General features: G+C 39.6%; 1 protein-coding gene and 2 long non-coding RNA genes across 6 annotated transcripts; all 3 read left to right on the top strand.

The window, feature by feature from the left end:
* On the top strand, positions 3374 to 6686 carry LOC109720109. Of its 4 annotated transcripts, none has more exons than XR_002218869.1 (6): positions 3374 to 3790; positions 3874 to 3979; positions 4646 to 4910; positions 5015 to 5116; positions 5206 to 5266; positions 6456 to 6686. It is a non-coding gene; the product is annotated as an uncharacterized LOC109720109 (long non-coding RNA). The 4 variants fall into 4 exon arrangements; XR_002218870.1 differs by having other exon boundaries at positions 3374 to 3979; positions 4646 to 4711; positions 4828 to 4910; XR_002218868.1 differs by having other exon boundaries at positions 3374 to 3979; positions 4828 to 4910.
* On the top strand, positions 12184 to 12839 carry LOC109720127. The gene is made up of 3 exons (XR_002218876.1): positions 12184 to 12352; positions 12502 to 12663; positions 12755 to 12839. It is a non-coding gene; the product is annotated as an uncharacterized LOC109720127 (long non-coding RNA).
* Positions 16327 to 18255, top strand: LOC109720226 (putative B3 domain-containing protein Os04g0346900). The gene is made up of 4 exons (XM_020247182.1): positions 16327 to 16392; positions 17567 to 17888; positions 17952 to 18151; positions 18217 to 18255. The coding sequence occupies exons 1-4, from the start codon at positions 16330 to 16332 to the stop codon at positions 18229 to 18231; spliced, it is 600 nt and encodes a 199-aa protein (XP_020102771.1). The 5' UTR covers positions 16327 to 16329; the 3' UTR covers positions 18232 to 18255.

Below are 19465 nucleotides of genomic sequence, written 5' to 3'. Positions count from 1 at the left end.
CGTCTGTGGACGTACTCGAACCGACCAAATTGGCGGTCGTGGGGCGTGACAATCTCACCGATCGATTCTTTAAGTTTTAGGATTAGTTGTCTGCCCTGTTTAGAGGTAGGCGATAAACCAGACAGGATCTTTCTCCACTTCCACCCGTTCCTTCCCCAACATTCCATTACTCGAAGATTCTTACTCGTAGCATCTATCAAAATTCGGGGGAACATAGTTCGTATGATGGCGTGGCCGTTCCAGATGTCAGTCAAAAAACTAACAATTTTTTCATTACCAATTGAATAGGAGATACCACACCTAAAAATATCCCTGGTCTTAAGTACGCTCTTCCACCATATGGAGTGTGGTCTAAAAGACGCCCTTTTTTTTAGTGGTTTCCTTCTAGTGTAGTAATTGCCTCCGATTAAGGAGCCCCATTGGTGGCGTCTATTTGAGAAGAACCTCTACCACCACTTAGCCAGTAAAGCTAAGTTCATGTTCTCAAGATCCAGTACCCCTAGCCCTCCCTCTTTTCTACTTCTACAAATTTCCCTCCATCGGGCAAGACAGTATTCTCCCGCTACGCTCCTCCTTAGCACTTCTATTCACTTAATAACCCATTTATGTGCCCTGAAAATTGAGAAGAAACATAGTGGCAAGTTCGCCAGTACCGAGTTATCAAGCACCAACCTGCCTTCGCGAGACAAGAGTTCAGCTTGCCACTCTTCTATTCTTTCCTCAACTTTATCAATCACTGGCCACCAATCCTCTTTACGCAGCCGTCTGGTCGTGAAAGGCAATCCGAGATATCGAGTCGGGAAGACTCCCAACTTGCAGCCCAGTATCGATGCGAGTCTTCTACCAAGACGATCATTTCTTCCTAGGTAAAGAAGCTCAGATTTATTTCGATTGATCTTTAGCCCAGAAGACCACTCGTACAATTGCCAGATGAAAAGTAGATTTCTAATCTGCTTTTTCTTAGCTTCACAGAAAAAGATCGTATCGTCAGCATATTGAATAATGGCTACTTTGGAGGACGTGGTTGGTCCGACACCTCTAAGCAAGCCATTTCGCACAGCTGCATCTGTCATTCTTGCCAATCCTTCTGCCACTAGTAAAAAAAGATAAGGGGATAGTGGATCGCCTTGTCGTAGCCCTCTTGTAGGCTTTATCTATTTTGTTGGGGCTTCATTTACCAGCACTGTCACCTTCGCATTGGATATACATTGGTTAATCTATCCACACTATTTGTGGTCTGCCCCTAACCGCCTCATCACCTGTCTCAGGAAGTCCCATTTGACTCTGTCATAGGCTTTCTCAAAATCAGCTTTAATCCTAATACTTTCCACCCTTACCCTCGAACACCAACTAACAATCTCGTTAGCAGTAGCGAAGGAATCCAGAATGAACCGTCCTTTAAGAAACGCAGACTGGGTCGGGGAGATAACTCCTTTAATACTCCTTCTAATCTATTTGTGAGTACCTTGGAGATAATTTTTTGAACACTATTAATAAGGCTAATCGATCTGAAGTTGCTTGCCGATTTTGCCCCTTCTTTCTTTGGAATGTGGCAGATAAAGGTATAATCCAAAGGTCCTGTATTCAGTGTCCCGTCGAATAGATCTCTAAAAATAGCTAATAAATCCCCTTTGACCACCTCCCAGAACTTCTGAAAGAACCTTAGATTAAAACCATCTGGCCCGAGTGCCTTATCGCTACCTAACTAGAAAGTTGCCTTCTTGATTTCATCCAAGGAGAAAGGGGAGGTGAGGTGTTCGTTACTTAGCAATGTGCTTTCCCTGAACAGGTTACTCTAGTCTCTCGCCATCCCGTTGCTAATGCCGCCGGAGGCGAAGACTTCTTTGAATTTGCTATAAAAATACTAGCTTTTCTCCCCTTTCCTGTACATCATCCTGCCTTCATCTTCAACTACACTTATGGTATTCTCGTGTCTTCTGCCGTTTGCCAATGCATGAAAAAATTTAGTGTTTCCGTCTCCTTCCTTTAACCAATGTTGCTTGGCTCGGAGTTTCCATAGAGTCTCCTCATCCACCACAATCTCCAACAGCTGTTTTTTGAGTAGATTACGCTTCTTGAGTTGCTGGAGGCTTAAGCTTTGTCTTTCCTCCTCTTGATCCAGCTGTTGTATTTTGTCAGAGATAGCTTTTTTAGATTTCGAGATGCTATAATAGCTCGTGGAGCACCATTATTTGATTCGCTTACGACAGTGTCTGAGTTTAGCAACAAGGGTAAGGATGCTAGTGTCTTTGTTCGGTATCTCCGACCACCAGGTGGGGATTAACTTACAGAAATCCTCACGAGCTAACCATGCTGTTTCAAATCTAAACATGCCCTTACTCAGTTTATCGCTAGTGGATAGCAGGATCGGGGTATGGTCGGAGTTTAGAAGCGTTATTAACCACAACATGGAGAGAAAATATCTCCACCGCACGCGTCACCACCCACCAACCCACTGTTAACACGTGGCGATCATTACGGCTCCTCAAGCGAAATGACCAAAATGCCCACGACACCAGAGATTAGTTAACGAGGGCAAAATATTCATTTCGTAAATACGCTACGAAATAGTACCGGGGAATTGAAGCAAGTCGAGTAAACAGGGGCCACACGTTTTGGCGCAAATGAAGGCGCATGCGACGCGTACAAGCGCCCACCACGTCCGATGCATTGGGGGCCACAGGATGGCGCCACATGTACGAAAGACGAGGTGGCGTTACGTGTTTGATGGTCACATGTGCCACGTTTACGGCTGTGGACGAGCCACGACCCCCCAAATAAAATACGATTATTATGTATAAAATTTTTAAAACTTAATTTGAAAATTATAATTTAATAATATTCGAGAATTTATGTGTAAAATTTAAATTTAATATATTGCAATTTTTGAAATATTCATAGTAGAAATTTTAAAAATTGTGTGTTCAATGTATTTATATGCTCAACCCATGCAATAATTCTTTTTTTGTTTGTTTGTTTGGAGTGATGTCTCAAAGTTTTAAAGAGTGGATCATAGCTCATAAAGACTTATATATGCATGAAACCAAAAAAAAGAAAAAACTATGGCTAAAAACATATCACTTTTATAACAAAAAAAAAAGAAATTAATTTATGCATTAGAGAAAGCTGTTTTTTTTTTTTTTTTTTGGGAAAGTGAGTGCTTCTTCTTAGCTATTCCCAACACAAATTAGGAACCCATCTTAATTAACTACAGTTTGAATGAATTAAAAAAAAAAAAGGAAAGCCACAATAAATCTTAATAAAAATGTGGCAATGCTAATGCAACGTATGTATGTACTAACTCTAATTAATAAGAGCCACAAAGTTGGGTCCAATAATTAAACTCTAATGTATAAGCAATGGCACATTGGCCACACGGCACCAAAAAAAAAAAAAAACACAAAAACACCTGATTTTGTGTCGCGGTTCGCCCCTTCTCCGCATTATCCATCGCCCGGCGGATCTTGGGTCCGCCTTTTCCCCCCGATCCGGAATTTGGGGCTGCCTGATCCACTAGTAAACGGACAAGTGGGTCTCGGTTCGCCTTCTCTGCACTACCCACCGCCCGGCGGGGCTTGGGTCCGCGTTTTAAGCCGGATCCGCCTACTACTTCCCCCTCAAATCTGTAGATTGGGTCGGATCTCTCTTCTGCCCTATCTCCTCTCCTCTCCGTCTCCGTCTCCGGCTATGCCCTAGTCGCCTCCGGTTCTACTCTGTCAGTGCCTGAGCCCTTTCGTAGTCGCTTCCCGCCAGAGTTCCACCCGCCGAGCTCGCTCCTCTCCACCCTGCTGTTGCCCTTATCTCTACTCTTACTGTGTAAAGTTGACATTTTTACTACTTCTCCTTTAACTACTCTACTCCTTTATTCTTCAGGTTGTTACAAGGTTATAGGCGCGAAGAGAAAATGTATGGGAGATAAGCATCCCAGCTTTTGAAGGAGTTAGGCTCCTGCGAAGCTGGACAGCTCACACCGTTCGATGTAAGCTCTTCATAAACGTCTGCAACTTCTGATATTCTTTTAAATATTAACAACAACAAGAGAAAGTTTATCAATTATTATGCAACCTATGCTTGAGAAGCACACCTAATCAATCAAACACTTGTTGATTTTTCTCGCCAAAACTGTAGAATCACTCTATACAACTTGTGTCAGCTATATTGTGTTTCCTCGATTCCCTTTTGAGGATTCTATATTTGTTTGTGCTGCTTAGGCACCAGATACTTATACCGCAGCATTAAATGTGTAACATACTGGACCTTTGCAAATGTGAGGTTCGAGTATTTGACCTGTGTTTCGAGCTTTTCCACCTTTTCTGGAGAGTCGTAAACACTGTTCCGACCTATGGCTCGCATCCCGAGAAGCGAGGCTTAAAGCTTAGCACCGAAGTCTCCAAAGTGAAGAACTTAGGCTGCTCTCGGGTTGGGTTTTGCAGGCTGTTGTATCGGCACAACATTGAAGTTGTACCGGAACAAAAGGTTGTACCGGTACAACATTGGATGTGTACCTATACACATTGCTATTTTTGTCGACCCGAGCCTCGGGTTTGCCCGTATTAAGGGTTTGTACCGGTACACTTTTTCGTGTACCGGTACACTTTGAAAACTGCAGTCTGGCAGTTTTTGAGGGATTTCTTTGTAATTGTAGCAATACCTTATAACCCCCCACACCTCTTGGCTGGGGCTTTTGTGCTGCAATAGAGAAGGAGGAGAGGTGAGTCCCCTCTTTATTTCCCTTAGTATCTCATCTCTTTTGTTGGGATTTTTAGAGGTTTGATCTTTCCCTTTTGCTCTTTTTTGCTTGTGGGTACTTCTCCACCATGAATGAAGACTTGGAGCTTGGAGAAGAGCTTGTGGAAGGGAAGATCTTCAACCTTAGTGGACTTCTAACCTTGTTTGGAGCTTTGTTTGAGGTTAGTAGCTTATATTCCTCATTTGAACCATGATTTTGTAGATTTCATGTGTAGAAACCCTAGAAATGGAAATTTAGGGGTTAAAATAGGAATTTTTGATTTAGGGCTTTTGGAGCTCAATTGCTTGGATTGGAATCTTCCTCTAGGTTGGATTGGAAGGGTTCTAGCTCCCATTTGGAGTTCATGAAGGGCTTTCCACTCTATAGGTGAGTTTTGCCCCTTTTCTTGAGATGGTTAATGATCGAACTTAGGGTTGTTCGTAACGTTCGTTTAACTCTCCTTTTCTTACTTTTAGGGTGCTAGGAAAATAGTGGGCAACTTCATTCGGCGAAAAGAAAGGGTTGCGAGGAGTCTCGGTGGGTTTGGCCCCACCAAAATAAGATAAAATTCTCATATGATGATCATACTTGTCGTAAAATAGAATTTCATGCATATTTATGCTAGATGGAATATTTTGTGAATTTTAGAATTCTTAATATGCACATGTTATGTATAATGCACATTTGGACCTCTATGTAGTAGAGAGCTATTCATGTTGGAATCATGCATATAGTTAGCATTCTTATACTTGGATTGGGATCATGATTCATTTAGTGAAAATGATAAGTACATTGTACTTTGGGACTTAGAACTCATGCTTGGCATAGGAGTGAGCTAATGTCATAAAGTGGCATTGGGCTTGGCATATGTATGGACTTAGTAAGCTAATATCATAAAGGGGCATTGAGCTTGGAATGTGCTCGGGACATAGTAAAACCTAGTGTCATAAAGAGGCACTAGTGTTGGAACAAGATTTGGACATAATGAGATATAATGCCATAAAGAGGCAGCGGACATAATGAACGGTTAAACCTTCACTTTGAGACATAGAACTAGACCGTTGGGTTGCTAGTGACTATTACCATATTAGAGACATGATGATCAGGTTCTTGAGACGATGACTATACTTGCTTGCCATTTATGCTCATTCGCACATACTTGTAAGGGTCACTCCCTACAAGCCGGCACTCCGGAGTTGGCCTACGCGACATATGCTCGCCCGTGCGGGATTGAGAGCCTACTGGGTCATCGAGGGACAGTCACATTCCTAGTGAATGCTGGACTACCCGCGACCATTAGGCGGCACAAGCCGGTCTACACTCGTGTAAGTCCTGATTGAGATTAGGCATTGAAATTAAACTATAATATGACAATCACTACTTGACAGCATAGGGTAGTTGGATTATTGGACATTGGGACATGTAGTATACTTGATAGCATTACTTGTGGCATCATAGTATACTTCGTTGCCTTGATAGAGCATACTAGTCATGTTTTGGCATACTGAATCATGATAGAATAGATGTGCATCATGTTGACATCATGTATATTTGCGGCATAGTAGTTAGCATTTCTATATATGCTTTCATATCTGCAGTTTATTAATGGCTTATTATATCTACTTTGCTTTTGGGCCTAGTGGTGCATTTTGCTCAGGTCAGTAATTGCCCACTAGGAACTATAAATTATAGTTCTCACGCCTCCTGTTTGATGTCTTTCTTACAGAGCCTTCCGTCCCGGGAGAGGCTAAGGACCGCGGCAAGGGTGTCGCTTCGAGCTAGCGAGCGAGGGGTCTTACTAGGTGGATCATTTTCTCTTTTTGTTTTAGTTGGAGAGAATGAGAGCGTTTTGTACCCTACATAGAAACTACCATTTTGGACATTGTAGTACTTGTATTTGAGACATTGCGATGTATTACTCTATATTTTATCTTATTGGTTTAGTTTTCTTTCATTCTACTTGTTGTTAGAATCTAGTTGTTTAGTTGCTCTGATATCTCTAGATACTTGTTTATTCTTATTATTTATATCGTTTTGTTGTAGACGTCTTATATGTGCAGGCATATGGCGGGTCTGGACACGCACCGGGCGGGCCTCCGCCGGGACCCGGGGTGTGACAGAATGCATGAGTACTATAAGATTGTATCAGTACGTTAGTGTGAGGCCTTTGGGTGCTAGAAAGTGGTAAGATGCTCTTAAACTGTTAGGGAGGCCTAGAGATGTTGATTTTTAAAGCAAATCTTCACCGGCTAATATTTTAGCTTCGATTTTCAACTTTAGGCATCTTTATGCAGTACCCTTCCATTCTATAGAATTAAGATGGAATTATCATGGCACCCTCTGTAACACACTGGACCTTCGCAAATTGCGAGATTTGAGTGTTTGATCTGTGTTCTAAGTTTTTTCAGATATTCTGGAGGGTCGTTGACCATATTCCGACCTATGACTCGTATTTCGAGGAATGAGGTTTAAAGCCTAGCACCAAACCTCTAAATTGCAGAAATTGGGGCTGCTCTCGAGTTTGACTCTGCATGGCAGAGTACCAGTACTGCATCGACCTGGTACATGTACTGGACCTGGTACCGGTATTACATCGAGCTGGTACCGGTACCCAGTGCGTTTTCTCGCCAACCCGAGGCTCGGGTTTGCGCAGATTGCTGCTTGGTACCGGTACTCTTCCCTGTGTCACCGGTACGCAGTGCAAGTGCAGACTGCACATTGTTAGAGGGTTATTTTGAGATTGTTACATCTCTATATAACCCCCCAACAGCCCTTAGACGGCTCTTTTGAGCCCTAATTCGTGGAGAACCCATGTGAAGACCTTCTTCCTTGGATTTCTCTCTTTTTTTTTAGAGGTTTTTGCTTGGATTGACATTTCTTTTCCTCTCCTCTTTGCTTCATGTTGGATTTTCTCCATTAGAGAAGCTTTGGATTAGAGAGTGGAGCTTTCTTAAGGATCAATTTTCAATCTTAACTCATTCCAAGCTTGGATTAGAACTTATTGAGAGGTTAGTATCTTAGATCTTCTCTTTAGACTTGTTTTGGTAGAGTTTTTGAGATGAAAACCTAGAAATGTAAAATCTAGGATTTATTTGGAAATTTTTGATTTGTAGCTTTTGTAGCTCAATTGCTTGGTTTAGAACCTTCCTTTAGGTTGGAATTGAAGTGCTCTAGCTTCCATTTGGGACTTGAGAGGGTTTTTCACCATATAAGGTGAGTTTTGACCCTTTTCTTGGGTTGGTTAAAGATGAATACTTTGGGTGTTCATTCGTTTCGTCTAACCCTCTTAGAATTTTCTTTAGGGAGTTAGGAGACTTGTGGGCACCTTCGTTCGAGCAAACGAAAGGGTCGCAAGGAGTTCTTGGTGGGTTTGACCTAGGGGTGTAAAATGGGTCGAGCGGCCCGCGGCCCGCGGCCCGCCCGGCCTGGCACGAGAGTGGGTCGGGCCAGGCACGGCATGAGTACTGTAGCGTGCCGTGCCGGCCCGGCCCAGCCAGTTAAATCGGGCCGTGCTGGGCCTTGCTCCCGCGGCCCGATGGCCCGGCATGGCCCGGCATGGCCCGGCACGACATAGGCCTGGGCCGTGCCGGGCCTAGAGGGTATCCAGGCCCGGCCCGGCACGGCATGGCCCGGCCCGTGTGGCCAGGCCCTCCCGAGCCGGGCCGAGGCAGGGACTTGGGAGTTAGGTAAAACACAACTCCCAAGGCCCTGCACCACCCAACTCCCAATGCTTTGGGAGTTGGGCTGTTGCTTTGGGACTCCCAAGAGTCAAAGAGTTGGGCTGTGGCTTTAGGAGTTGGACTTGGACTAAAATGCCCTTCCCAAAAGTCAAAAATTTGACTGTTGGGAGGGTATTTTGGTCCAAAAAATTTAAAATTTTAAAATAATTTAAAATTTTATATTTTTTATAAATATATTTAAAATTTTATTTTTTTAGTGATATATTATTTTTTAAAAAATTAATATTTTATTTTTTATTTTTTAAAATTTTAAATATTTTAAATAAAATTAATAAAATAAAATAAAAACTTGCCCTAAGCCCGGCCCGGCCCAGCACGGCCCGTGCAGTCCGGGCCGGGGGCCCGTGCTGGGCCGGGTTCCAAGAACTTTGGCCCGGCACGGCACGGCCCGATTTTGGGACCGGGCTGTGCCGTGGCCGGTTTTGGGACCGGGCTGTGCCGTGGCCGATTTTGGGACCGGGCTGGCCCGTGGCCGGTTTCGGCCCGAAAAATGTGGGTCGTGCCGGCCCGGCACGGCCCACATTACATCCCTAGTTTAACCTCACCGAAATGGGTGAACTAATCCTATGTTATTTTTCTTGTTATAAAAATAGAAATTCATGTATATTAATGTTAAATAGAGCATATGTAAATTTTTGAATGCTTAAAATACATGTGCTATATTTCATGAAAAATCACCTCTATGTAGTAGAGAGATATATGTATTGTAATCATGCATGTGATTAGCATTCTTCTATGCGACTTGAAATCATGTTTCATGTAATGAAAATGACTAGAATAATATGCTCTTGGACATTGAACTCATGTTGGACATAGTGGACAAAATGCCATAAAGAGGCATTCAACCTAGTGAATGGTTTAATTTCTACATGATGACATAGCGATAGACCTTTGGGTCACTAGCTTTTATACCATATTTTAGACATGATGACATTGGACTTGAGACGGATCATTACGCTTGCTTGCCATTGTGCTCATTCGCATATGCTTGTGAGGGTCGCTCCCCACAAGCCGGCACTCTGGAGATTGCCATCGCGACATATGCTCGCCCGTGCGGGATTGGGTGCCGAAATGGGATGCCGTGGGAGAAGCTCATTCCTAGGGTAGGAATGTTGACTACCACAGCGCAAGCCGAACTACCCTTGTGTAGGTCCTATATGATTGGAACAAAATTGAATTTAATTGAAATGTGACATTAGACCATTTAGTAAATGTTGACATTTTACTAGTTGTACTTGTGGATATCATGCTATTTATATACATATTCATTCATGTTAGAATTGCTCCTATACATGTGAAATTCATGCTAAGTAGAGGCATAGTAGTTTAGTAAAATTTATTACATGCTCATTATACATGTTGTTTAATTCCGCTAAATGTTAGAACTTACTACTCATGCCTTCATCGCCTAGTGGTGTATTTCGCTGAGGTCAGTGGCTTGTCCACTGGGAACTATTGTTTAATAGTTCTCACACCCTCTGTTTTGTTGTTTTTATTACAGAGCCTTCCACACCGGGAGAGGCTCGGGACCGCGGCAAGGGTATTGCTTATAGCTAGTCGTGAGAAGCTTCGCTATTAGGTGGTTCACCGCTCTTTTATTTTATTTGGAGAGGTTGAGAGTTTTGTACCCTTATGTAGAGACCACCATTTTTGTATATCTAGCACTTGTATTGGAGATCTTGATGTATTAACCTTCATGTTTTATGTTAGATGTTTAGTTCTTTTATCTATTCACTTGCTTTTAGAATCTAGTTACAATCATGCTCTGATATCTCTAGATGTTTGTTTATTGTCGCTTTAATTATCGCTTTGTTGTAAACGTTTTATATGTTGCAGGCATATGGCGGATTTGGACATGCATCAGGCGGGCTTCCGCTGGGTCCCAGGGCGTGATAGCCTCTCTTATCAGAAAATCGTACGATTATAAGCTTGCTGAGACTGAAAAATCATAAATTTGTACTTTTTGTAGCCAGAATTAAGAACTCCCGCGCGTGTGCCCGCCCTCGCGCTGACCCCCGCTCCCCTTCATGCCACGTGTATCAAAACTGGCTATTCATATATGTATATAGATGTCTTAGTTGGATGAAATCTTTATCAGTACCTATATATGATTTCTCATGACCAAATTCAATGTGGATATATCACCTTCATTTCAGGGTGGTGGAACCCACTGTTTGTTTTAAATTTTTTTATATTATTTTTTATGTTAGAAAAACTCTTTCTCTTCCTCACAGCTGCATCCTTCAACTCTTTTTGTCTCTCTATTTTCTTTTTCCTCTCATCTCTTACTTTTTTTTATCTCCCAAACCAATAGCGGCCTCTTTCCCTCTCCCCTCACCTCATCTACGTTGCGATTTTGGATCTCTCTACCTATAATTTTAGGGGTTTTTTTTTTTTTCTCTACCCACTTTCCTCTTGCTCGCCTCTCAGAACCCTTCGACACCCATCCGCTGCTCCTTATGTGTCCTCGACAAAAACGGCTTACAGTGTCATCGCCAGCTGTCCCATTCTCAACAATTATAGGATATATATTCCATGTTTTCATTTCTCCCATAAATTTTTATTTTTTCCTATTATCTGTCTATCGCATTGTGCAGATTACTTCACTAGTAATATATGCCTTACGCAAAGTGCGAGCCCTACAATTTGTATATATTGGCTTAGTATTTATGTTCCGTGTATATTAGGCCAAATTGCACATTTGGCCCTCAAACAATAAAGTGCGTGACACTTTGTTCCTCAAGCTTTAATTCGTTATAATTTTTGTTTCAGACTTGCTGATTGTGGTACAATATAGCTGACTTAATATTGATATATTACTAATGTGAAAATGATATAGCAATATAATGACTGATCATATGATAATAAGTAAATTGTCACATCACTTTCGCATCAGTGATTTATCAATATTCAGTCAACTAAGTTTACAGGACTTTATTGCAATAATTTACAAAGTTCAAGTTAAAAATTATGAAAAACTTCAAATACCAATCTTGTGATTTCGCACTTTCTCACTTTAGTACCGTGTGGTTTAAAGTGTATCGCTTTCGTACCCTATGATTTTATTTTTTCTCTTTTTGTTATCCTCTCCATTAATTTTTTTTGTTAAATTAGTGATAAAGTTAAAACTAAAGGGTACTAAAATGAATATTCCATAAACTATAGGTGGAGTATCTGAAGTTTTTTGTATATGATTAACGAAAAGTTGACGGACGAGCTGACGAAAAGAGAAAAATGAAAACACAGGGTACTAAATTGACACACTTTAAACCACAGGGTACTAAAGTGAGAAACTGCGAAACCACAAGGGTGGCATTTGAAGTTTACCCTAGAAATTATAATAAATTAAAATTTAAGGATTATAGTGTGCAATAGATCATAATTTGAGGACTAACGTGCAATTTATCCTATGAGAATGAGACTTATTTTGTAGTGTTCCGGAGGTTTGGATAGAATTGACTATAGTATTAGTGATTGGTCGACACATCTGGAGAGTGTCGGACTGAGTCGGAGTCGTTTATGCACGAAATGGATGCAGAAATAGACTCGGCGCACTCAAATAAGCAAAATTGGAGTTTTGCCAGTTTCGGGCGCCGAGAACTGAGTTTGGGTCGCCCAGAACTTGAGTACTGGTTTGAGCAGAACTGAAAGCCAATTCGGATTCTGGTTTCGGGCGCCCTGAAGTGGGTCCGAAAACTTACATCGTGAGTATCGTTTGTGCCGACACGTGTTTGTGGTAGGTGAGTTCCGTCGGACCACGTTAGGGGCACAGCAGACCGCAGGCGGAGGAACCGAAGAGGAGTATTTGTGCAGCCTGGAGGTTTCGAATGCCCAAAACATGGTTTCAAGCGCCCGAAAACGCCCGTTTCTCCTGGGACAGCAGGTTAGTGTCCTTTGTTCTTGGGGCTTATCTGACTCTTCTACTTCCTTATAAATAGATGGAACTCGACCCCTGTGAGCTCTTTTCCTTCCTTTTTCACAAAGAAGCCATATTTTGCATTCCAACCCCTCTAAATTCTCTAAATTTCACAGTTGAAGCTTGAGGACTGCAGTATCAGCAGAATTCCAGCAGCGACCTTTGGCGTTTTGGCTCGTGTGCAACGTAGGAAAGTCAGATTGCTGCGAAATTTGATTTGGTGGTTAACTGACTGCTTGGAGGTTTCGTGGAACCTATTTTGACAGACATTGATTGAGGTTTGTATAGTCAATTTCGTATTTTTTTGAGCTGTTGGTATTTTGGACCTAAAATTGAGTTTCTTTGGTTTTCTTGAACTAATTCTTGGAGGGAGCTGGAATTGCAACCTTAGATTGATACTCCATCATAGTCACTGGTTTTGGAACCCTACTTCACCAGATTTGAAGCTTGGAAGGTGAAGTTGACATTGAGATTAAGGTAAATTTAAGCTTAAGTGTTGAATTTTAGTAGATTGATAAAGTTTTGGTGATTTTGTGTGTAGACCCATAGAGAGCTTGTTGCTGGATTGTTGCTGTTCTTGGCAGGATTTTTCCGGCGACCCCTCGCTGCCGTGGATTAGCGCTAGAGGTGGGTTAATCATCGGATTCTCCTCCTAAGTTTAGTAGTTGACAGCATGTATGTTTAGTCTTTTATATTTCATGTAATTAACTCAAACTAGTGATTTGCATACTTATGAAATCTGAGTTTTGGAGCTTAAAATGTTAGTTAAATATACATGTTAGACTTAGATTTGACTTAGGCGAAAATTGGCGTTTCTACACTGTCATATATTAAAACTACCAGATTTAGCTCTAGGAACCGTAGTTTGTTTGTATCACCGTAATTTGTGGGCGGTGGATACCCATAATAGTGTAGAATGATTTACGCTCGTGCTTGGATGCCAAGCTTATTTTTACAGCAGTGTTTAGACTATTCCAGACTGTCGAGTGCCGTTGAGATTGACGGTGGACCCAGATTACCGTATTTGCCTCAGATTGTGCCGAGGGCACGTGAGTTGGGTTGTTAGACCCTGTTTACTTTGACTGTAGCCTAATTGAGCTCGACAGAGATACGCTTACATACTCGGTTGGTTAGTGCCCATAAGTGCCACTCCGGAGTCGGGCTTTGTGCGTTTGCGTTGGTGTCGTTGTGTCCTGGTTGGACTTGCTCTCCACGGGGGGCTGAGCGTTGAGATAGCTGTATAGCTTCGACAGGCGGGACGGGTGTATTCACTGTCCCTGGGATGGGTGTATTCACAGTCCTTAGTAAGATTGGGTCAGAGACTGCTTTATTCTACAGATAGTTAGTATTTGGATTATGATAGTATAGTAGCATATAGCGGTGGTTGTTTTCAGTTCCTTTATTATCTTTGAGCATACCTTCTGTAGGCTTGGTGGGTGAGCCGAAGAGTTTGAGGGCGGTACCCACTGAGGACTACTTGTTTTTGCAGTAGTTTTCACGCCCAGTTGCTTCCCTTCTTTTTGCAGAGCTTTCTTCTTCGGCTGCTGCGGTTGCGGGGACTGATCGTGGCAAGGGTTTTGCGAGTTAAAGCCCTTCCTGACGAGTCACAGAGCTAGAGGAGCACCAGCTAAAAGTAGTTGTAGTTTTTGGGTTATTATACATACTGCTGTTGTATCTCACTGGAGCGAGTGATCTTTTGTACACTGGGAGGTTATATATGTATAGTGAATCTCAGTTGCTTATTTATGTTTTATTTCAGCAGCTCTATACTACTGGTTGTAGTGTTGTCTGTTTACAGATACAGATACAGCTTTGCTTCGTATACAGAAAAAATTTCTATATATATGGCGGGTCTGTTAGCGTGCCCGGAAAAAAGAGTAATCCGGGGCGTGACATATTTATACTATATATAAAAGGTAGAAAGAAAATTTTTTATTGACAAACGGAATCTTAGATGAAATAAAGTAATATTTTATATACATTATAAAAAAATTATATAATTAACTAACTAAAAATAAGTCATGTTTAAAAAAATGAACGGTTTAAAAATACCTACCAAAAAAGCAATAATTTAAATTTAAATAATGAATTCAAAATTAACTTTAGATTTTGAGTTTGATTCAAATATGTAAATCTAAATTCAAATTTAATTTAAATTTTAAAATCAAATTAATTTTTAAATTTTGGATATACGTTAAAAATTGTATATTATGGAACACATATAAAAAATATTTATAGCATAACTAAATTGGATTAGAAACAAATTAAATTTAGGGGTTTTTTGCAAATAGCCCCCTGAGCAATTTTTATTTTAAAAATAGCCCTATCAAAATTAAAATTGTAAAAATGGCCCTGTCCCTGCCACGCAGGCGCCACGTCAGCGCCACGCGGGCAGGGCTGGGGCCAGGGTATTAAGTTGAACACGGTGAATCATTCACCGTGTCTAAACACGGTGAATGGTTCACCGTATTTCTTACGTATTTTTTGTATATTGAAAAGTGGAATAAGGAATAGGGATGTCAATAGATATGGATATTCGAAATATTATCCGAATCCAAACCCGAATAAATTATATATATATATATATAATTTATTTTTGTTTATTTATACAATATATAAAATATTTAATAATTTTTATTCCTTAGATCTTTATCCAACGGTATAGATTTTTAAAACCCGCTGGATTGGATGAAGATCTAAGAAATAAAATTATTAAATATTTTATATATTGTATAAATAAATAAAAATAAATTATGTATATATGTATATATATAATTTATTCGGGTTTGAATTCGGGTAATATTTCGGATATCCATATCTATTGACATCCCTACTCCTTATTCCACTTTTCAATATACAAAAAATAGGTAACAAAAAATACGTACTAAACACGATGAACCATTCACCGTGTTTGAACACGGTGAATGGTTCACCGTGTTCAACTTAACACACGGGCCCAGCCCTGCCCGCGTGGCGTTGACGTGGCGCCTGCGTGGCAGGCCGAGGGCCATTTTTGCAAATTAAATTTTGACAGGACTATTTTTGAAATAAAAATTTGTCAGGGGTCTAAATGCAAAAAAAGCCCTTAAATTTAAAAAATAAATCAATTAAAAATAAACTATGCCACCAATAACCAGTTAAATTCAAAATACAGATTCAGACTTTATTTTAATTTAATATTTATATTTAAAATTAATTTAATACCTTGTGGTTTAAAGTGCATCAATTTAGTACCCTGTGGTTTAAGTTCTCTTTTTGTTGGCTCCTCTGTTAATATTTCGTTAAATTATATACAAAAAACTTCAAATACCCTACCCAGGTTTACCAAATATTTACTTTAATACCCTTTAGTTTTAACTTTGTCACTGATTTTTTTTTTACTTCGTTAATATTTCGTTAAATTATATACAAAAAAAACTTCAGATACTCTACCTAGATTTATCGAATATTCACTTTAGTACCCTTTAATTTTAACTTTGTCACTAATTTAACGACATAAATTAGTGAAATGGATAATAAAAAGAGAAAAATGAAACCACAAGGTACTAACTTGATACACTTTAAACTAATGGGTACTAAAGTGAGAAAGTACGAAACCACAGAGGCTAACCTGATATACTTTAAACTATAGAGTACTAAAAGTCAAAAAATGTGAAACCATAGTGGGGATATTTGAAGTTTATCTTATATATTAATAGCAAGCATCTAGTAAAGCAAGTGTCACACAGTTTCCTGCAGCAGCAAAAGGACAATAATTAGATAAAAACAACCTTTCACATGTGAAACAAGCCTTTTACTGCACCCATATTCCAACTCATTTGTTTTCACACACACACCAAAAAAAAAAAAAAAAAAAAAAAAAAAAAAAAAAACACTTCTTTGTGATGTGCAAAATATATATATCCCCAGTGCCCACACACAATTAACAAGTGGAGTTCAGTATCATGGGGTCCCATAATAAGCCACAGTTTGTGAAAGTGCTTCTACCAGAGTTCTTGGAAAAGCTGGTACTGTAATTAATACATATTTCTTTTTTCTTCTTATTTTTTCTCTTACTAGTTAGTGATTACTCTTTAATATGTATACCTCATTCATCATGTATCACTGATACTCTGAAATTATCACCATAATTGTGATTATTTTTTTTTCTTAGCTTAAAGTAGTGCTCCTCCTTTTATAGTAATTTTCCAGCTTCTGGAAATTGCTTTTGGCTTAAAATGGCTTAGGAAATTGAGAAGGGGAAGTGAGGTGGGTTTTTGTACAATGTGTTCTATAAACTATTAACCTCTGAATAGTTTATTTATGAAACCATGTATGTGTAAATCTGGTTTGGATGTATGAATTTTTTTTTTTTGGAGAGAGAGAAATGTAGTAGGCTTCCGCTTCATTCATTTTTTTAGAAATAAATTTAGCTGGAAATGTAAAGCAACTAGATTTCAAACTTGGAGCCTCGAGTATTAACCATCAAACACTTTACCACTTGCACTAAAACGATTGGCGTTGCATGAATATCTTGTTCAGAAAATTTCTTTAGTTTACTTAAGAAGTTTTCAGTATTTTGTAGTCAGGAGTGTGATTAAATGTTTAGAATAAAATAGTATATCTAATTTTCAAGTAAAATTTTTCGAGAATAAAATAAATTACTTAAAATATACTATTATGCCAAATTATGGAAATAAACCAAGACTTTTTAAGGAGCAATCGACCGTACCTAACACAGTTGACTAAGGGTTACTGGTTGGTACCTGAGGTCTCAAATTCGAATTCTAGTTGCTTTACATTCCTAACTGAGTTCATTTTTTTAAAAAAAAAACAAATCGACTAAACATCAAACTCCTTGTTTCTAATCACATAAGAAATTTTCACAAAGGATTTCAAGGGACAGTTATTTCATATCTGATCAATGTATTGGTAGCTTCAGAATATGATTTTAACATAAAATTATTCGCAGTCTGTACATCAGATCTGAAAATTTCATGCTCAGAATTTCAGGCCTTTAATCTCGAACTTTTACAGACTTCGATCTGTGATCATCTGCATGCAGATTTTCATGCAAATGAAAGCAGCAGAAGTATATGAATGATCAATTCAAATCAGAGAGTTAATTTTCGCGTAAAACCAGTATTCGAATTATGTGTCGAAAAGTTAGTAAACTGAATCACCCTATTCATCTTACTGCAGCCGATTCCTGATGCAATTGCGCAGCTCCTCATGCATCAGCACAATGGAACTGCAACTCTGTTCAGCCCTCTCGGCAAATTTTGGCACATTGCCCTAGAGAAAGATGCAGATGACAATACGCACTTCAGCAACGGTTGGCGAGAGTTCTCGCGAGCCCACGATTTTACCGCGGGCGACTTCCTCTTGTTTCGCTACGAGGGAAACATGGTCTTCAAGGTCAAGGTGTTCGACGTAACTGGATGTCGCAAACAGTATGATAGAGCAATCTCAGAAAAAAGATCATTCGGCGCAAAAGATGAGATCCTCGAAGATGTTTGCGACGGTGAGGACTAATTGCTGGTTTCATTTTGTTCTGAGCAGTTACTTAATCTTCTCATATCAGCAGGTATGTGTAACTCAGATGATTGGCAGAATCTCTCGACAGGTCGCAGAAAGAGAGGGAAACCGACAGCACCGAAAGAACAGCTGCAGACTCCGCCAGGTTTTCTGGCGACGGATAAATCAGCGACGAAGAACAACCGTGCGAGAACCGTACCTCATTTTGAGAAGATCATTAGACCTTACAACTTCTCCTGCGGTCACATGGTCAGTTCGTAAAGTCGAGCTAGTTTAATTTCGATTCATCGAGTGTTTATGCTTAAATGGTGCAGAACTACTTGATGTAGAGCGTGCCGAGGAAGTTTTGCGCGTTCGAACAGACTCACGAGGAAGGAGGAGATGGTGCTCGAAGATCCGAAGAGGAGATCATGGCATGTGAAGTTGTGGCACGGCGTAAGCGACAGCCGATTGCTGTCGGGGTGGAAGGAGTTTTCTGCAGTGAATAAGTTAGAAGAGGGAGATAAGTGCACCTTTCAGCTCGTCTTGACGGAATACTGCGAGTTCTGATACAAAACGCCGTGCGTAACTGCAGCTTATCTTCGAGTTCTGTGTTCGATCTGCAGCTTATCTTCGAGTTCTGTGTTCGATCCTTCGTTTCATGTTCTAGTCATAGTTTGTAATCTTGGCCTACATGCTGGATGGAACTATCTTAAACTGTCGACGATTACGAGTTTTTCATTAGATGGATTAATGCTTTATGGTTTTGGTATTGCTTTGATTCGTCGCACGGGAGAATTAAAGAATCGAGTTTTCGTTAGAGCTTAAAACAATGATTGTGATTTGATCTAGTAGTTTGTATGAATTTATCATTGACATGTCCCTCATGCGTAACAAAATGCAACAGAGGTCTGCCATATGCCATCAGATAAGTTTCAGCAACAGCAATCCAAATATATATATATATATATATATTATATATATATATTATATATATTTTTTTTTTTTGGACCTCGAAATCTGAGCCATAAAGAAATTATTGGATATATTAATATAAGCTAATTCTTAGAGAATTAATAGATAGTGTTAAATATAAATGATTAAAAATTTTTTTCTTAGCTTAAGCTTTCAGAAACACGATTATTTTGTGAGTACCAGAGCAGGAGTTTTTAAGCTCGAAGTTTTACTCAAATATCGCCAATTTAATTCGAAGTTACATGTCTTAGACCAAAATTCCCACCTAAGCTAAGCAGTGTTGAATACAAAATCTTAAAAATCTTTTTTCTATTAGCTTAGGTATCGTTTGGTTCGAGAATAAGCAAAAAGTGGGTATTCTGGAGATAGGTATAAATTAAGGTATACGCGGGAGATAGGTATAAATTAAGGTATACGCGGGGATTAGATCAATTTTGCGTTTGAATGAAAATTAGGTTATTCCTGAAAATAAGAAAAATAACGTTTGGTTAGGTAAGATGGAATAAGAATTAAAGTGGGTAGATAAATAAAAAATAATAATATTATTCTTTTCTTTATATTAGAATTAGAATTTTTATATTTTATATTTATATTTTTAAATTTAAATAT

This window comes from Ananas comosus, linkage group 14, assembly GCF_001540865.1.
Source record: "Ananas comosus cultivar F153 linkage group 14, ASM154086v1, whole genome shotgun sequence".
In the NCBI taxonomy this organism is placed as follows: domain Eukaryota; kingdom Viridiplantae; phylum Streptophyta; class Magnoliopsida; order Poales; family Bromeliaceae; genus Ananas; species Ananas comosus.
The sequence above is the reverse complement of the archived record's forward strand: the minus strand, read 5'-3'. Positions and strand labels throughout refer to the sequence as shown.